Consider the following 21,147-nt stretch of genomic DNA (forward strand, 5'->3'; position numbering starts at 1 on the left):
CGAAATAACCTGAAAGGTTGCTCAGCAAGGAAGAAGCCACTGCTCCAAAACTGCCATAAAAAAGCCAGACTACAGTTTGCAAGTGCACATGGGGACAAAGATCTTACTTTCTGGAGAAATGCCCTCTGGTCTAGTGAAACAAAAATGTAACTGTTTGGCCATAATGACCATCATTATGTTTGGAGAAAAAAGGGTGAGTCTTGCAAGCCGAAGAACACCATCCCAACCGTGAAGCATGGGGGTGGCAGCATCAGTTGTGGGGGTGCTTTGCTGCAGGAGGGACTGGTGCACTTCACAAAATAGATGGCATCATGAGGAAGGAAAATAATGTGGATATATTGAAGCAACATCTCAAGACATCAGCCAATTAGTTAAAGCTCGGTCACAAATGGGTCTTCTAAATGGACAAATACCCCAAGCATACATACAACGCTGTGGCAAAATGGCTTAAGAACCACAAAGTCAAAGTATTGGAGTGGCTATCACAAAGCCCTGACCTCAGTCCGATTGAAAATTTGTGGGCAGAACTGAAAAAGTGTGTGCGAGCAAGGAGGCCTACAAACTTGACTCAGTTACACCAGTTCTGTCTGGAGGAATGGGCCAAAATTCCAGCAACATATTGTGAGAAGCTTGTGGAAGGCTACCCAAAACCCAAGTTAAACAATTTAAAGGCAATGCTACCAAATACTAACAAAGTGTATGTAAACTTCTGATCCACTGGGAATGTGATGAAAGAAATAAAAGCTGAAATAAATTATTTTGGTGACTGGAACTGGGACGAGTCATAGGCATCTTCATAGGCGACGTTGTTGCCGGTAATGTCTGGTAAGGACCTGCCTTGCAACAGGCCTACAAGCCCTCAGTCCAGCCTCTCTCAGCCTATTGCGGACAGTCTAAGCACTGATGGAGGGATTGTGTGTCCCGCAGGTGTGATATTCGGATGTACCAATCCTGTGCAGGTGTTGTTACATGTGTTCTGCCACTGTGAGGATGATCAGCTGTCCTTCCTGTCTCCCTGTAGCACTGTCTTAGGCTGTTCTCACAATACGGACATTGCAATTTATTGCCCTGGCCACATCTGCAGTCCTCATGCCTCCATGCAGCATGCCTAAGGCAGATGAGCTGGGACCCTGGGCATCTTTATTTTGGTGTTTTACAGAGTCAGTAGAAAGGTCTCTTTAGTGTCCTAAGTTTCTATAACTGTGACCTTAATTGCCTACCGTCTGTAAGCTGTTAGTGTTTTAACGACTGTTCCACAGGTGCATGTTCATTAATTGTTTATGGTTCATCGAACAAGCATGGAAAACATTGTTTAAACCCTTTACAATAAAGATCTGTAAAGTTATTTGGATTTTTACAAAGTTATCTTTAAAATACAGTGTCCTGAAAAAGGGACGTTTCTTTTTTTGCTCAGAGTATATATATATATATATATAATTTTTTTAAATATATTTATAAATATTTTCATTTAAAATTCAGTTGGATCACTACTTGATGCCCAATGTAAATTCTGGGTCCTGAACAGAGCATGCGAACGGAGCGGTGTGACATTCCGCTCAATAACCCGCTCATGCGTGTGCGCTCCACTCAGCCGCTCATGGGCCAAGCTAATGCTCTGCTCAAGTACCGCTCACGCTCACCGGTAAAAAAGCATTCGCTCAAATCCTGCTCCGACATTAAATGTCTCTGTAGTATACTTGGTTCCAAGCACGTACACGGGGTAGCTACAGTGCCCCAAGCAACTGCCCCTTTGCCCACATGGGGTAAGGAACCCCTCTGGGTGAAATATAGACTATAGGCCAACATTTATTCAATTATCAAATGATTAGTAATGTACACATCTGAAATTATGTGATTGTATTGTTGTGTTTTTGTATATAAAATCTTGCTGTTTATTTTGGACTGCTTTACAACTGCTGTTAGATAATCGGGTCTACCAGACCTTCATTATCATTTGCAATCAGTCAAATATTTCTCTGTTAGCACATGTCACTGAATATCTTCAAATAATACCTTTAAAAAAAATGTAGTTCTAAATTATTATTATTATTTACTTGAAACAAGTCATCAAACACGCCTCTACAAGTGATAAAACATATGGGCGTTGGCACGGAAACTCGCATACGCGCAAATTTTAAACTGGACCTGAGTGATACAACCGACCCAGAAAACTACACTCTTTTCAACTTTAACATTTGTTCGAGTCCTTTATGTCAATAATGTTAACATTGACTGGTACCAGGAAGAATATTGCAGGTAAAAGTGAAATTCATAATTGTTTTTCAGTTTTCTCCATGGAATGATTATATATTTGATACATTAATGTGTTTCTGATTTAATGCTATCAGACTTTGGGTCTGTAAATTTAAATGACCAATTTCTCATCCTAATTTTGTGTTCAGTTTTAAAGGGTGTATTAAGTTATCCAGAAAACAGCGTTGAATGTTTTTCTCTTTTTCAGTGTTGTTGCTTTATTAATATTCACTACAATTGTATATGTACGAATCATATGCAGTCTAAAGGACTGTGGTTATTTATAGAATAATTATTATATTAGTAGATATCATGTGCCCCCTTTTGTTTTTCCTTGATATTTTTAAAGCATTATAAAGTGAATCTGGACTTTATATGTGTCAAACGATCATGTCTTGTGCATGCACTCTTTATATGTACAGCAGGGTTTAACCATGGATTTAACAAATAAAAAATATTTGTCCTGCATAAAGTGAGATTTTGTCCAATATATATATATATATATATATATATATATATATATATATATATATATATATTAGATGAAATCATGTTTAATGATCCTAAAACAAATAACAATTATTTAATTCACTAATTACACTGGCTTCATTTAAGAAAAGTTTTTTTTTCGAATGTACAATCATTTATAGCTTTTTTCTCTGCGCATGAATGCAGCAAGTGATGTCGGAAGGTGTTATCTGCAAACGCTAATCTAGCGTCAGTGTTTTTAAGGTGTGGATTTGGCTTTGGGAAACTGATCAGCAGTTATGTGCCACTTTATCTCGAAGCAGAAATCGAAAGCAAGAGATAATTCCGCTATGAAATTCTCTATGCGAGAGCGGAAATCTTTACCAATCAAATGCTCAAATGTACAATAGAGGCATGAAAGCAGAATGCTGCGCCTGCAAATTAGGACACACTGATCTGCAAGATCATACATGTTTATTGGTTTTGACGCAGGAATTTTTAGTGTATGTTCGCCGGGATTCAAGGAAAAATGCTTTGCCAATATACAGTATTATTAAGCTTACATATTCAGTTGAGGGTCCTCTAACGTTCGCAACCCTGTAGAACCGGGCTTGCGTCTAGCTGGCAGCTGCACTAACATGATGGCAAAACAACAAGATGCATTACTTATCTATTAATGTATTATCGAATAGTAATGTAGCCTACTAGCTCACCTTTTGCTGTGCTACCATGTTCACGTAGCACATCCTCGTGCTCTCTGGCAATGTGACGCGTACTATTCCAAAAGGAATATTTGCTATTGTAATTCTCACGGTCTCTTCACAGTCCTATTCGATTTCCTCATTCTAGCTTTGATTTATAATTTGCATTTATTTAGGTTATAAGGTTTGCAAATTCACTAAAACAATGTTAGAACTACATAACATCAGGCCTACTGCTTATTTCGCAGATTCCCAAACCAGCATATCACGAAGCACATTCTGAGTTGAGCGAGCGGCACCGAGCGGCCTGAGAGAGCGGAGCGGAATCTTCAAAAAGGCGCTCTCTGCTCAGGTGAAATTATCACCGCTCCGCTCACATGCTCTGGTCCTGAAGTAAAACTGTTTTCTTAATAATTTGCTTTGTCTTGTTCTCCAGTAAAAAATATCTAAATATCCAAAGAAGAGAGAGAGAGAGAAAAATGTAAGATAAGTTAAAGATTTTTCTGACCCTATTGCTAAATTGCTTTATTTTGATTTAAACATAAATCTAACAAAATTTAGTGAGTTTATGCTTAAAGCAAGATAATAAAAATAACAACAAAAAACAATTTGCCAATGGGGTAAGAAAATAAACTTAATTCATCTTAATTAGATTTCTCTGAAAACTATTCTTATTAATTTATTATATTGTACACAATGTTGCTACTCAAATAATGTATCATGTTGAGTAAGAAAATATTTTTTTGCAGTGTACTATTTCTAGCTCTCTGTCACTATTTTTTCTTGTCTTTTTTTCTTATTGTTTCCTGTCCGTTTCAGTCTTCAACTTATTCCGCCTGTGTTTATTTATTCATATTCAAACTGACTGAATTGCATATACAGTAAGCACATACAGTACTTTGCAGAAACAAATTAGATACATGCCAGTCCGTTTCAGTTATTCACAACATCAGATACTGTAAGTCCAAGTGAAATTCTAGAAAAGAAGTTACTGTATGTAGATTTTTCTCAGGAAATCATTGGTTAAGCCATTTCTTTTAAATGCATATGTTGCTCATATGTACTTGGGGTTAAAGATTTAAACAAACCCCTAACCCAACATGTAACTCATCCAGGGGACATCTAAGTACTTTTTCCTGGGCCCTTTGATGAGGGAAGCCCACTAAGGTTTACTCATTAGACCTGGGAAGGAGATCCATCCATATAACTTTTGTCTTGGGCCCTGTGAACTTGCCTGGCACTATTACAGTAAACAGGTCAGAATTTTTTATCTCGGGATGTGTCACTTTCTCCAAGCTTCCTGTTTGTCTGCAAAAGCTGCCCTTCTCATTTCTCTGGAAAATAAACTTTAAAGTTGCTCCAGATGTTTCCTTGACATCTGTCAGTCATTGTGTTCCTCTGTGTCAGTAGATTCTCCTGTAGTTTAAAAACAATGACTTGGTCCTAAGAGATCTGAGGCAATAAATGAGGATTTGATGTGTCCAGCAGGTCAAGGATGGTTTAATTTGGCCTAGACACAGCGTCTGTATCCGCACATTATAACCTCTGTCTGTGTTCTTGAGTTTTATTGCAGTACTGGCTCCATCAGGCACAATGTGGTGCATTTATAGTACTTCAAAAACAGCTCTTAAATAGAGTGGTCCCATTTGAACACTGAAGTCATACTTAGAAATGTCTGAATATCAATGCATTTACAAACCAAGTGGCAATTATTTTAAAGTTCGATAACACAAACACACTTATCAGACAAAACATTTCACAAAAATAAAAGAAAAATAGTTGGTTTGCTGGTCTTAGCTAGTTTTCACTGGCCTAACTGGCCTTGGAAGCTCATTCCAAAAGAGAAGGTGCATGATCGTGCCTCTATGCAATTTTCCTGAAGGCAAGAGTCAAAGCCTTGAATTTAATGTGGCAGCTAAAGGTAACCAGTGAAGTGAAATCAAAAGTGGGGTGACGTGAACCCTCTTTGGCTGATTGAAGACCAGATGCACTGCTGCATTCTGGATCATCTGCAGTGGCTTAATCATGCTAGCTGGGAGGCCGGCTAATAGAGCATTACAGTAGTCCTGTCTTGAGATGACCAGAGCTTGGACCAGGAGCTGTGCTGCATATTTGGACAGGAAAGGTCTGATTTTCCTGATGTGCTAAAGTGCGAACCTGCAAGTTTAAGCTGGTCTAACTGGTGTTTTAACATGGCCAAGCTAGTCTTCATCTGGTTTAAGCTGGTCTAAATGGTCTTTCAGCCTGACCAAGCTGGTCTTAGCTGGTTAAAGATTGTTTAACTGGCATTTTAGCCTGGCCAAGCAGGTCTTCAGTAAGTTTTCGCTGGTCTTACTGGACTGCCAAGCTGGTCTTAGCTGGCTTAAGCTGGTCTAAATAATCTTTTTAGCTTAGCCAAGCTGGTTTTAGCTGGTTTAAGCTGGTCTAAATAATCTTTTTAGCCTAGCCAAGCTGGTCTTAGCTGGCTTAAGCTGGTCTAAATAATCTTTTTAGCCTAGCCAAGCTGGTTTTAGCTGGTTTAAGCTGGTCTACATGGTCTTTCAGCCTGGTTTAGCTCACCTTCATTTGGTTTAATCTGATATAAATGGTCTTTCAGCTTGGCCAGGATGGTTTAACTGGTATTTTTGCCTTGCCAAGATGGTCATCCCAAGTTCCAAAACCCCTCTAAAATCCACAAACAAGACCAGCCTGATCCAACAATGCTGAGAATACAACACATACTTGTGTTACTTTATGTGTTGTGTTCTGAGACATTTCGAAATTGCAACAACAGGTGAAACTGAAATTGAAAATGTTTGTTCAGTATTTTAAGGTGCTAAATGTTCAAATACATTTTGAGACCCATGTATACAGAATTTATCTTAAAAAAAACTTCTGAAATAAATCATCTGAAAGAGTCTGAAATAAACAGTGCAATCCATCTGCTGTTTTCTAAAGGAAAGTGCTTTAAAAGTACTTTATCTCTTAACTCTATAAAGACTTTATTATCTTCTTTTTTTTTTTTTCTTTTTTTTTTAACCAAAGTCAGGACATGAGAACTAGCCATAAATACAACTTCAAACTCCACTAAACACAAACCATCTCCAGGTCTAAGGTGAAAGATTATTCTTTAGGAAAGATTTTGTTGTTTGTGACTCTTGCTTTCAACTATTGCTTTGCTTTTTTTTGCAGACGGACCAACAATATGCAAATAGTGTTGCTGACAACCTTAAGCGCCTGTAAGTACACTCGTTTTTTTATTATTGCTATGGAAGTGGTCTGGTTGAGTTGTGTTTATTTGTGTGTGATCCCATGTGTGCATGTGCTGGCAGACGTTTCCACAGGTTTTTTGAGGACAATAGCAGAAAAAAGCGAGGGGAAAATCCATTCCTCCGGGTATCAGAGTTCCTCTGCTCCATTCTGTCTGTCCCACATTAGTCATGTGCTTGCGTTTCTGCTGATTATTTCTGCAAAGACACACAGGGACATTTTTGTGTGTGCTTGATCAGATCTGTGCTTGTGTTGGTTCCCATTTATGTGTCTGTTATTTCTGTATAACCTTTTTTTTTTTTTTTTTTTTTTAAGTTTTATGTGTAATTTTTTACAGAAACATTGCTGATGTGATTTTATAAAATAGACATTTAGACATTTTTTGAATGTCCATTTTGATATGTATATGATTAATATTTATGATATGTGAGCCCTTGAATATATTTAAAAGGTTTCGCCATCAAGTTTTCTGACATTACATAGATTGTTCACACAAAAATGAGAATTTAGTTGTCATTTACACATCCTTATGACGTTCCAAATCTGTCTGTTTTTCTTTCTACAAAAGAAGATGTTTTGTAGAATGCTGACGCTGCTCTTTCTGTACAGTGAAAGTGAATGGGGACTAGGGCTGTCACGCTCCAAAAATGAAAAATAGCAATATTAAATTACCACAAAAGTAATCCATATGACTAGTGTGCTATATTTCAAGTCTTTTGAAGCTATGCAATATAGCTTAGGTTGAGGAACAGACTGAAATTTACAAAAATTACACATCCACATATTCAATATACTTGACGTCACCAGTCTCCATTTATGTTCATTGTGTGGAAAAGAACAGTGTGAATACTCTACTAAACTTCCCCTTTTGTGTTTCACAGTAGAAAGTCATATGGGTTTGGAATGACATGAGTGTGAGTAAATTATTAATATGTTAATACCTTCTACACTACATACAGTAGTAAGCATCTCTCTCTCTCTGTCTGTCTTTGTTTCAGCTTTCCGGGAGAGATTCAGTCCGGTCTCTTGGAGATCATCTCTCCCTCAGTCCATTTCTATCCAGACTTCTCTCACCTCAAAGAGTCATTTGGTGACCCTAAAGAACGAGTCAGGTAATATGACTGTTGTACACAAAAACCCTTGAGTGTGTATGTGTGAGGAATTAATGTTTTTGGGACGTTCTGGGAAAATCTTTAAAGAAAGAAATTCTCAATTTAAACCTGGAAACTATGGAAATTTATGACACAACAAGAAATAATATTTAGGTTTCTGCACTGTTTCTGTTTAGAAAAATTAAGCACATTTGTGTCATTGATCATGTAATTTAATTAATTATATTAATTATTAATTTTATTTATCACACATTATACATTTGCACATATACAGTGAAATTCTTTTTTTCACATATCCCAGCTCAGCCATGATACGGCACCCCTGGAACAGATAGGGTCAAGGGCCTTGCTCAAGGGCCCAACAGTGGCATCTTGGCGGTGCTGGGGCTTGAACCCCCGACCTTCTGATCAGTAACCCAGAGCCTTAACCACTGAGCCACCACTGCCCTAATTAACCTGACTGTAGAGGAAGATAGTTTGCCCTAATGACCGCTGTAGCACCCCTTGTGGCAACACAAAGAATGCAACGCGCACTTGCATTGTGTTACGATTTGCACTTGGACACTTTTCGAAATATAACGACATGTGAAATCAAGCTTGTGTAGCTAAAAGTGTCTGAGTTTCCGTATTTGCCGCATCGACTATGTTTCGGTCCTTTTGTTTAAAATGTTCTCTACTGTTTTTGTCAACAAGGAACCGAGAGAGAGAACTTAAATATGCTTTGTGTGTGTGTGTGTGTGTGTGTGTGTGTGTGTGTGTGTGTGTGTGTGTGTGTGTGTGTGTGTGTGTGTGAATGTGTGAGAGATGCTCCCTGAGGGTCAGTCTTCTTTATGCCTTATTCATGAGCACACGCATACACAAACTTGGCGCATCTCTGTTCTGTCAGCTCAGTTTAATTAACACAACACACACAAATGCACAGCTAAACATCAGGAAGTCACTGTAGCACAAACACGCACACAGACTGCTTATCTACAGCCTGTCACATCAGTTCTGCTGAATAAAGCATCTCTCACACACCCTTTTTCAGTTGGGGGTGTGTCCTACAAAAATAGAGGTGGCAATCTTCTATAATTGCAATTTCATCAAGTTCAATTCATATAATGACAACTTGAAATGCAGCAATCCTTTTAGAATACAGAGAGAGTTGTGGAAAATATCCTGATCATCTTCAAAGAGTGCAACAGTGACTGCTCACTGTTGAAGCCCCAAAGTTTATGCTCTATAGGACTTGTGAGATCTTCTGTAACATTGTAGTTACAGCGAGTTCAGCCATTTGTGCGAGTGCTGGGAGCTTGAGCCAAGAATAAACACATTTCCAAATCAACATGTTACACACAACCCCATATAAGTCGGTTTCACAATCACTGCTTTCTCTATAGTGAAACTGAATTGCTTCTCTCTGGACTGGTACATTACTTTCACATTCTCCTAAAATAAACTGCTGAGACAGAGGAGACTAATGGGAATATATACGTTAATGAATGGCTGTTTGTGCTCGAGGCCTGTCGGATCACATCAGGCCAACCAGTCCAACCCAGAGCACACTGATGAATGGATTGATGCTATATCAGACAGGAAGATAAATGAATTATCTATCAAACATACAAACCAATAGCCAATCAGCCTACAAAAATTCAAATCCATTTTAGGTTTCCATATACAATATACAGTGGCAAGAAAAAGTATATGAACCCTTTAGAATTACCTGCATTCATGGAAAAATTGGTCTTAAAATCTGGTTTGATGATCTAACCCATCTATGTTACAATAATGAACAAACACAATCTGTTTTAACTAATAACACACACATTATTGTATTGTTCTTGTACATATTTAAACATCATTCAAACATTCACAGTGTAGATTGGAAAAATTATGTGAATCCCTAAGTTAATGACATCAACAAAAGCTAATTAGAGTCAGGAGTTGGCAAACCTGGCATCCAATTAATGAAATGAGATTGGAGGTGTGAGTTAGAGCTACTTCGACTTGTAACATTTTGAGTTTGCTATTCACAAGAAGCGTCTGCTGATGTGGACCATGCCTCGCAAAAAAGAGATCTCAGAAGACCTACAATCAAGAATTGTTGCTTTGTATAAAGCTGGAAAGGATTACTAAGTTATCTGAAGAGCTTAGATATTCATCTGTCCACAGTTAGACAAACTGTCTTTAAATGGAGACGATTTAATACTGTGGATACTCTCCCTAGAAGTGGCCATCCAGCCAAGATGACTCAAAGGTCACATCGCAGAATGCGCAATGAGGTAAAAAAAGAACCCTAGAGTGACAGCTAAAGACTTGAAGGAATCATTGGAACTGGTTAACATCTCTGTTCATGAGTCTACTATACGGAAAACATTAAACAGGCATGGTGTCTATGGCAGCACACAACGAAGGACAAAGGAAGCCACTGCTTTCCAACAAAAATCTTGCTGTGTGTCTGAAGTTTGAAGAAGACCACCTTGACACTCCACAATGCTACTGGGAAAATGTTATGTGGACTGATGAAACTATGGTTTCATTGTTTGGGAAGAATGTGCAGCACTACGGGTACCGCATACCAACATGAAAACATCATTCCAACGGTGAAGTACAGTAGAGTGAGTATCAAGCTTTGCTTCTTCGGGGCCTGGACCACTTGCCATCATAGAGGTCAAAATGAATTCCCAAGTTTATCAAGATATCCTACAGGATACTGTCAGGATGGCTGTGTGCCAGCTGATGGTCAGAAGAAGTTGGGTGATTCAGCAGGACAATGACCCTAAACATCAAAGTAAATCCACTACAGAATGGCTTCAAAAAAGAAAATCCACCTTTTGCAGTGGCCCAGTCAGAGCCCAGACCTTAACCCGATAGAGATGCTGTGGAATGACCTAAGAATATGGCTGAGCTGAAGCAGTTCTTTAAAGAAGAATGGTCCAAAATTCCTTCTGAACGTTGTACAGGTCTAATCTGCAGCTATCGGAAAGCTTAGTTGAGGTTATTGCTGCCAAAGGAGGATCAACCAGTTATTAAATCCAGGAGTCCCCTTACTTTTTCCACAGCACTGTGAATATTTAATGGGATGTGTTCAATAAAGACATGAAAGATTATAATTGTTTGTGTGTTGTTAGCTTAAGCACATTGTGTTTGTCTATACTTGTGACTTTAACATTTTGACCAATTAACGTAGAAAACCAGCTAATTGCAAAGGGTTCACATACTTTTTCTTGATACTGTAATATGTTTAATATATAATGAATTTAGAAATATTTTTAAATTATATATATATGTATATATATATATATATATATATATATATATATATATATATATATATATATATATATATACAGGTGCATCTCAATAAATTAGAATGTCGTGGAAAAGTTCATTTATTTCAGTAATTCAACTCAAATTGTGAAACTCGTGTATTAAATAAATTCAATGCACACAGACTGAAGTAGTTTAAGTCTTTGGTTCTTTTAATTGTGATGATTTTGGCTCACATTTAACAAAAACCCACCAATTCACTATCTCAAAAAATTAGAATATGGTGACATGCCAATCAGCTAATCAACTCAAAACACCTGCAAAGGTTTCCTGAACCTTCAAAATGGTCTCTCAGTTTGGTTCACTAGGCTACACAATCATGGGGAAGACTGCTGATCTGACAGTTGTCCAGAAGACAATCACTGACACCCTTCACAAGGAGGGTAAGCCACAAACATTCATTGCCAAAGAAGCTGGCTGTTCACAGAGTGCTGTATCCAAGCATGTTAACAGAAAGTTGAGTGGAAGGAAAAAGTGTGGAAGAAAAAGATGCACAACCAACCAAGAGAACCGCAGCCTTATGATTGTCAAGCAAAATCGATTTGGGTGAACTTCACAAGGAATGGACTGAGGCTGGGGTCAAGGCATCAAGAGCCACCACACACAGACATGTCAAGGAATTTGGCTACAGTTGTCGTATTCCTCTTGTTAAGCCACTCCTGAACCACAGACAACGTCAGAGGCGTCTTACCTGGGCTAAGGAGAAGAAGAACTGGACTGTTGCCCAGTGGTCCAAAGTCTTCTTTTCAGATGAGAGCAAGTTTTGTATTTCATTTGGAAACCAAGGTCCTAGAGTCTGGAGGAAGGGTGGAGAAGCTCATAGCCCAAGTTGCTTGAAGTCCAGTGTTGTTTCCACAGTCTGTGATGATTTGAGGTGCAATGTCATCTGCTGGTGTTGGTCCATTGTGTTTTTTGAAAACCAAAGTCACTGCACCCGTTTACCAAGAAATTTTGGAGCACTTCATGCTTCCTTCTGCTGACCAGCTTTTTAAAGATGCTGATTTCATTTTCCAGCAGGATTTGGCACCTGCCCACACTGCCAAAAGCACCAAAAGTTGGTTAAATGACCATGGTGCTGGTGTGCTTGACTGGCCAGCAAACTCACCAGACCTGAACCCCATAGAGAATCTATGGGGTATTGTCAAGAGGAAAATGAGAAACAAGAGACCAAAAAATGCAGATGAGCTGAGGGCCACTGTCAAAGAAACCTGGGCTTCCATACCACCTCAGCAGTGCCACAAACTGATCACCTCCGTGCCACTCCGAATTGAGGCAGTAATTAATGCAAAAGGAGCCCCTACCAAGTATTGAGTACATATACAGTAAATGAACATACTTTCCAGAAGGCCAACAATTCACTAAAATGTTTTTTTTTATTGGTCTTATGATGTATTCTAATTTTTTGAGATAGTGAATTGGTGGGTTTTTGTTAAATGTGAGCCAAAATCATCACAATTAAAAGAACCAAAGACTTAAACTACTTCAGTCTGTGTGCACTGAATTTATTTAATACACGAGTTTCACAATTTGAGTTGAATTACTGAAATAAATGAACTTTTCCACGACATTCTAATTTATTGAGATGCATCTGTATATATATATATACACACACACACTACCGGTCAAAAGTTTTGAAACACTTGACTGAAATGTTTCTCATGATCTTAAAAATCTTTTGATCTGAAGGCATATGCTTAAATGTTTGAAATGAGTTTTGTAGACAAAAATATAATTGTGCCACCATATTAATTTATTTCATTATAAAACTAAAATTTAATAAAAAAGTCTGACAAAGGGTGACTACTTTGAAGATGCTAAAATATAACACAGTTTTGATTTATTTTGGATTTTGTTTAGTCACAACATAATTCCCATAGTTCCATTTATGTTATTCCATAGTTTTAATGTCTTTACTATTATTCTAAAATGTGAAAAAAATATTATAATAAAGAATGAGTAAGTGTTTCAAAACTTTTGACCGGTAGTGTGTATATGTATATATATATATATATATATTGTAACGAGTAAAGGATGGGCAAGGAGGAGGCGGGAACCGGCAGAACAGTCAGCATAAATGTAATGACATAAACAAACTTAAACATAACATAAAACACACAGACAGTGCGTCCGTGTGTGTGCATCTCTCTCTCTTTAACTGGCGTCCCTGGCTCCTCTTTATCCCTCTCCTGCTGATTGGGCTGATTCAGCACCGGCCGTCCGTTGTTACGGCCCGGCCATGCCCTCCTCCTCGTCACACTCTTCTGCCGCCTGATTCAGGCTGGGGAAACCTCCAGCATGACGTACTCCTCCCTTTCTGGAGGGGAGGTGTTGCCCTTCCGTCCGTCCTTCTGCCGGCAGGTTTTCCCTGCTCTCTGGAGCTCTGGGAGAGATGAGGGGACAGTGAGTCCTCCGTCCCCTGGTGGACGGTAACGGCTTCTCCGCTTCCTGGCGGATGACAGTGGCGAGGGCTACACGACAGTGCATCCCTCCACCTTTCCGGGTTTCAGCACCAATGTAACGAGTAAAGGATGGGCAAGGAGGAGGCAGGAACCAGCAGAACAGCCAACATAAACTTTTAATGATGTAAATCAACTTAAAAAGGGCGATCCAATAGCCGAGTGGTTAGGGTACATACCACATGGGCGCAAATGCCATGAGCAGCGAGTCCCCGGTTCGTTTCATGGCTGGCCAAACCATTTGCTGCATGTCATTCCCCTACTCTCTTTCCCCATGTGTCCTATCTCTCTCCACTTTCACTGTCAAAAAAAGGCATAAAATAGCAAAAAAATAAATAAATAAATAAAACAAGTAAACAAACAAACAAACACACAGACCCCCGTCTGGCCGTGTGCGTCTCTCTCTCTCTCTCAATCTGGCGTCCTGGCTCCTCTTTATCCCTCTCCCGCTGATTGGGCTGATTCAGATTGGGGTGTCCATCGTTACGGCCCGGCCATGCCCTCCTCCTCGTCACACACACACACACACACACACACACACACACATATATATATATATATATACACACACACACACACATAGTATATTTCTAAATTAAAATAAATTAATATTAAATATATATTAAATATTTCGAATTGTAGTTTAAAACTGTTTTATATGAAGTATAGCATGTCAAACTGATACTGTATATTGCTGTGTTCAATTAACATGGTTTTTAAATGTTTAAAATGCACAGCTAGCCTGTTTTAAAAGAATCAAACAAAACAAAAAATGCTAACAGCTGATGTTTGTACTTCGAAGATGAATTACTCTGTTGTTCCACATGTAGATGTTTATCCAAATGTCTCAATATTTGTTTACATTTTTGGTGCGGTGAGTGCAGGTCACAATCAGTCTTACACAGTATTATTGGGGTATTAAAAGAACGGCATATATTTTCCATTACAGTGAATGAAATCCTGCATTTAAGTGCTTAAAGATTTGCTTAGACCAATCTGTAAAAACTGAAATGAGTTTACAAGCATTGCAATTGGGTTTTAATCGTGTCATGGTGTGGCTGAGTTAGTTTGTGTGTGCGTTTCATTTGAATTGTCAATGTTGGACAGCTGTATCATCTAAAACCCCAATGAAATGCTAAGCATTTCACACATACTGTACACATAGAGACAAAGATGCCATCTGTATGACAGTCCACAGAGAGTAGCTACACACCACTGTACTACTTACGCATGCAGTGTAAATGCTGTAACCTGAATATGTGGGTGGTGAAACTACCAAGCGCTGCTAACACATACAGTGTGACATAGGCCTTACAACCAATGGTTCTTTATCATACCTCCAGTCTGGTCTGGAGAAGAACAGACACACAGAAACAGTTTATTATATCTAGAGTTTCATGTCAGGGGCTCACCATGTGTTTTTAACTTGTGTGTGTGTGTGTTGTTGAACAGATCAGAATTTGTAAAGGGTAATTAACTGATGCTCTTCCTTTAGGGCATGTTGCACAGGAACTGGGACTGCTCACTGAATTTGTATGTGTTTATCTGTGTATGTAAAATAGAGACAAACAAAGAGAGGCTTGTGTTATGATAGTAACTACCATTATAAATCCAATTACTACTTAACACTGTAGAAAACTACAGAAATAGTATGGTTTACTTATCAGCTAGGTAAAAACATATCGGCATTTAATTCGTATGATTTTGGATTTGAAAGTGAAAGTGGAGATTTAAATTAAAAAATTGACTTCACACCTATCATATCGCATCTGAAGATATATTCAACCACTGAAGTCATATGGATTACTTTTATGTTTTCTTTTTGTGATTTTTGGAGCTACAAAGGTCTGATCACCATTCACTTGCATTGTATGGACCTACAAAGCTGGTATATTCCTCTAAAATATTTATTTACTTAAATTACTTAAATATATTCCTAACTGTTATCGTTAAGTATAAAGGGGCTGACTATCAAATAATGGAAATGTTTTTCACCATAAGCAGAGAACTCGTAATTTTAAAGTTTTGGTTGTCTTTCTTGCCATCCATGCCAGAAATTATGTTATCTCTGATTAATTTTCACAAAATGAAAACAAAAATCTCTTTTTATTATCAATAAGCTCAAAACATGTTGATAAATAATGCTAATTTTAGATGGGGAAAAAATCATTTCTAGTCTAAAGGCACTCTGGAACCATGATAAATAGTCCTGTCACAAACCTTGCTTAGCTGAACCGTCGTAGTCATATCAGACACGTGAACATTGTTTCTGCTACATTTTCATTTTCTGCAGTGTATTTTAACGAAAGATGCTCACTGTATTTCTCTGCTACAGTCTACTGTCGTTAAAATAACCACGTCTGGACGGGGCCTGGATAGCTTGCTGGGTTGATGCTGACTACCAGTCCTGGAGTTGCAACTTCGACTCCAGGGCGTGCTGAGTGACTCCAGCCAGGTCTCCTAAGTAACCAAAATGGCCCGGTTGCTAGGGAGGGTAGAGTCACATGGGGTAACCTCTTCGTGGTCGCTATAATGTGTGGTTCTCGCTCTCGGTGGGGCACGTGGTGAGTTGTGCGTGGATGCCTCCGCTTCTGAGACCGTCAATCTACCCATCTTATCATGTGGCTTGTTGAGTGCGTTACTGCGGAGACGTAGTGCATGTGGAGGCTTCATGCTATTCTCCGCAGTAACGCACTCAACAAGCCACGTGATAAGATTCACAGATTGACGGTCTCAGACGCAGAGGCAACTGAGACTTTGCCACCTGGATTGAGGCGAGTCACTACGCCACCACGAGGACTTAGAGCACATTGGGAATTGGGCATACCAAATTGGGGAGAAAAGGGTAGAAAATCACAAAGTAAAAAAATAAAAATAACCACGTCTGCAGCTCTACTGCAGCACTTCATGTCGCGGGCCGGTGGAGAGAGGCAACGTATGCGGAGCGCGAAAAGGCATTAATGAAGCGTGTTCGGTGCTAGAGAAAAATATTCAGGGATATAGCGCTGAAAGATTAGTGCTATCTACTCCCTGGAGTGCTTGCGGTGTATACAGCTCCATTTACAACTGTTGTCATGATGTCTCACGGTCCGGGTCGGAACTCCGAACCATGGATTTGTTCCATCTGGACCACAAGACATCATGACAATGGTTGCCCCATCTAACCACTAATTGGTGACTGCTGACATAGAGTATTGTGATGGTTTATTGCAACTTCAGTATCTGCATTCTTATCTTTTGAAAACAGCTTGTCCTCTCAGTGATGCATCTTTCTCTCACAGCTTTCCTCTCTCCCACCATTCCCCCAAGAATACGGAGTACAGTGTTGATTGGCCATTTACTCGTGACATATAATTAATCCGATAATACTGTGGGCGGGACATTAAACCAGACTACAAGCAGTAACCTTTCAGAGAGAGGCGGTGGCATAAGAGCCAACGGAGCACATTTTAAAATTATTGGCAATCAGATCAGACAAAACAATGATTCCAATAATTAGAAAAATGATGAATATCGGCTCCGATTATCGGCTAGGATGATAATCGGTCAACCCCTACTTTTTTCAAGTCATACGCTAGATTTGTGTGAGGAAAGACTGAAATATATGACATTGTGATGAGAAGGAGAGCATGGCCGCTGCCGTCTGCCGGGGGAGGAGCGAGCTGACAGCACGTCCGGCAGCCGGCGAGCAAGTTCTCCTCTCTCTTTCTCTCTGTGTGTCTCCGCTCACCCTTTCCCTCTCCCCACGCCTCCCCTCGTCTCTTCCCCCAAGTTCACAGGAGGCAGGGTGGACCACCGGCTGACAGAACGGCTGGAAGGGCAGCGTCTCCCCTCCAGATATAGGGGAGTTGGTCAGACCGGTGGCGCCCCGCCCTGAATCGGGCAGAGGAGGAGTGTGACGAGGAGGAGGGTATGGCCGGGCTGTGATGGAGCATGGCCAGCATTGAATCAGCTGATCAGTGGGAGAGCGAGATAAGGGCCGGCCGGGGGCGCTGGTTGGAGAGAGAGAGACACACATGGCCACGCTGCACATTTAAACTTTTTGTTTACTGTTCAGCCGGTTCCCACCTCTTCCTTGCCCATCCTTTATGTGTTACAGACATCATCCACAAAAAATTATCCATACCTTTCAAATTTATTTCAATATTGCACATCAATCCAAGACTACTGAGAACCAGTGACAACTGACATTGATGTTAAACATGGCCCAGCTTTTTGTCAGTTTGGAGTTTGACAGAAATTATGTGATGAAAATGATGAACCAAGAATGTTGTTTACAATATTGGACAAAACAGCCACCACAAATAATCTACTCTATCACTATCCTCTCAGTTTTATACAGCAGGTCTCTGTTGCTATTTATTATCTTCAATCTGTGGATTTGTGTTTGTGTGACTTTAAATTCTTTAAAAAGCATATACTGATCGTTTGTACAGGTGGAGAACAAAGCAGAACTTGGATTACTGCTTCTTGATGATGTACGCCCAGACCAAAGGGACATATTACGTACAGGTAGTACATTGTGATCTCATTTTGAATCTGTAGATATTCATATTTAGAGAGAACACATCCTTAATCACATATTTGCATGACTGGATCTATATGAGCAGTAAGTAAGGGATAATGTACAGACAGAATAATATACAGGCAAAATAAACAAATTATGACAGATTTTTTATTTTTAGATGTACTGTTACTTAAGATAACCAGATCTGTGAGTAATGCTGTAGTTATTTGTGGGCGTTTAGATAAAGCCAGCACAATGACAAAGTCCCATCCGGTTTTGTCCCTAATGATGCGTTCACTCTAAGGTGTATTCTTTGAATTCTTTGATGTGCAAGAGAGGGCTGCAGCTTTTCCTTTAAAAGCACACAGAGCAGCGCAAATCCACTTTGACTGCAAGACATTTTGTTTGGCATGGCTTTTTAAAGACTTTTAAAGAAAAGAAAATGCTCTTCACCAACACACCACTAAGTGACAGTGACAAAAAATGAAAACAGGTGGTCTAACTTAGATGGGTATAAAATATATTTGGCAGTAGAGCATGTTTGACCATGACTTAATTTTATTCAAAAGGAAACGCAAGATTTTTTAATTTTTTATTTTAATAATTATATCACACTTCAAATATTTTTTTTAATAATCGCAATAATTGTTTTGCCCAAATCATTCAGCCCTAATGCTCGGTTGATTCTGTACTTCCACAGTACAACCTCTGTCATTCTAAACTTATGCTTTTCCAAACTTTTTATTTAGGCAGCACCAAATAGAATTTCAAAATGGCTAAAGTTTTACATTTTCTAAAGAATATGTGAGTGGTGCTTGCCGTCCAAAACTCGCCATCATGATTCTAGTGTTTTCTAGGTGGTTACCAGGTGAATTCTAAGGCGTTGCAATGCGATTTCACATAGCTCATCAGATGCTGCTTTCTGCAGCCTGAACTTCCTTTTAACATTATCTCTCTCTCTCACACACACAGCTAGAGGATGACATTGTCGCACGGCCAAATTACTTTACAACAATGAAGAATTTTGCCCTGCAGCAGCCGTCAGAGGAGTGGATGATTTTAGAGTTCTCCCAGCTGGGCTTCATCGGTGAGTCTTTGTCAAATTCACTGCGGCCAGCACCACTACAGACTTACATTGCTGTCTGTGTATATTATAGTACTGTTGGACTGAGGCCTACCCTTCAGGGTGAAAAACAGCAAAACTCTATGCCAGCAGAGTCTGTTAGTTTTGTCATACTACATGTCAACCAGATAGACAGCTCTTTTGCACTCTTAAGCTGTGATAATAGAAATTAAACCTTTATAAACAGCTTATAAAGCTATAAGCTTAATTTTAGCTATAAATGGCTAAAGGTGTCCACAGGTGACTTGACTCCAAAACTTTGATATGGTCTTGAGAGGTCTGGAGACTAAGACCACAAGTTCAAAATTCCGACTCTGCTTGAAAATCTTCTTAAAATCACTTAGGAAATTAAAGAAAAACCAATAAATTTCAAAAATCAGCACAAGAAAAAGCATTCTTTTGACCAAAAAAAAAATAATAATAAAAAAAAAAAAAAACGTAATGGGATCTGAAAATGCCTGTCAAGTTTTTGTTCATTTGCATGTGCCGTGTGTCTCTGCAGTCAAACTCAAACCAGTGGATCACACCATAAAGTTACTTTGATGCTCCATCCATTCATCCAAAAGCAAATAACAGCTTTTCAAGCTAGCTTTGTAATGAGTTAAATGAAAGGAATATGAGTTTATCTGAAGCTCTCCTCTCTCCAAAACAATCAACTGAAGATCATTTTGAAATGGCAGCCAAAATAATTGCTCTATTATGAGCTGTGTTTGAAATGAAGGCTAATGATGTTGATGATAGTGATCAGTGGTGTCTCTCAGCAGTGTGTAAACTGATGTGTGGAGCTGGCTGAGGGCCTCAGGGGATCAAATGTGGAAAAAGATTGATTTTGAGAGCAGTTGAGAGAGAATTGAGCTCTCGACTCAGAGAAGTGGAAATGCACTGCTGGGGCCGATGAGTTGACAAGTTAAAGAGATGGTTCAGCCAAAAATGTAAATTCTGTCATTATTCACTCGTATGTCGCTCCAAACCCTTATGACTTTCTTTCTTCCATGGAACACAAAAGGAAAGATTGAGGAATCTAGTTGAATTCGACCATTGTTGGTTTGATACGGCAAGTAGAATGAACTCAAATCCATTTTTAACAGAACGGACATGGATATTTCTACTCTGAGGGCTGGCCAAGACACAAAATTCTCTTTGTTAGCCAACTAAATTTAAACAAACTGTTCTGACTTCAGCCCACCCTTAGCCATGGGCACAAACACAAGTCTGTTTATGTTGGGTCTGAAAAATCAAAACCAAATACCAGCTTGACCAGCTTAAGCTAGTATAAACTGGTTATTCATGCAGCGTGTTGACTATGTCCTGCCTGCTGAGACCAATAATTCCCCATAATGCATTGTACACTCTTGCTCTGAACAGCAGATCACATGACCCCGACAGTGCTGCAGATTAACACCTTTTATATTCGACTACTTCCTGTCATTCTCTCTTTCACACACACACAATCACACTTACATTTCTCTTGGGTCTTTCTCTGCTCTTTTACTCTAATAGGTCCCAAAGCAGTCCTGAAGCTGTGATTGATGCTCCCTGCTGGTATCTCACATACACACACACAAATTTAGGCTTTTTGTCATTTCAGTCCCGCACGCACACAATCAACCATGGCACTTTCCACAAATAGAGTGCAAAGTACTGACCCTGAAACTCTTTAAGTATTTTTTTTTAACAACAAAAAACATTTTGTGCCTCATTCTTTTAAAAAAAGTTATGGGACACCAAAGTTTCTGAAGAAAATGTGAGTGACACTTGACCATGCAAAACTCGCTGCCTTGATGCTGGGATGTTCTAGGTGGTTGCCAAGGAGGATGTTGCTAGTGGGTTGCTAACAGGGTCAGAAATTAAGGGGCGCATGAGGCAAAAATACCACCTCAAATCATAAAAAATGCCCTTGAAATTCAAAATGTGGGGGCAAAAAATGCCCTTGTAATGAATTCATGTTTTTTATTTGGAACAT

The 21,147-nt window shown here is 39.2% G+C and overlaps 1 protein-coding gene across 1 annotated transcript in view; it reads left to right on the plus strand.

Annotated features, from left to right (window-relative positions):
* Positions 1–21,147, plus strand: part of LOC127412847 (alpha-1,3-mannosyl-glycoprotein 4-beta-N-acetylglucosaminyltransferase B) — a 153,344-nt gene that overhangs the window by 96,858 nt on the left and 35,339 nt on the right. The window contains exons 5-8 of the mRNA XM_051649518.1: positions 6,594–6,640; positions 7,670–7,783; positions 17,991–18,066; positions 19,034–19,148. Of these exons, the coding sequence (XP_051505478.1) occupies positions 6,594–6,640; positions 7,670–7,783; positions 17,991–18,066; positions 19,034–19,148 (352 nt within the window). The remainder of the gene's footprint in view (positions 1–6,593; positions 6,641–7,669; positions 7,784–17,990; positions 18,067–19,033; positions 19,149–21,147) is intronic.

Source organism: Myxocyprinus asiaticus, chromosome 22 (genome assembly GCF_019703515.2).
Source record: "Myxocyprinus asiaticus isolate MX2 ecotype Aquarium Trade chromosome 22, UBuf_Myxa_2, whole genome shotgun sequence".
NCBI lineage: Eukaryota > Metazoa > Chordata > Actinopteri > Cypriniformes > Catostomidae > Myxocyprinus > Myxocyprinus asiaticus.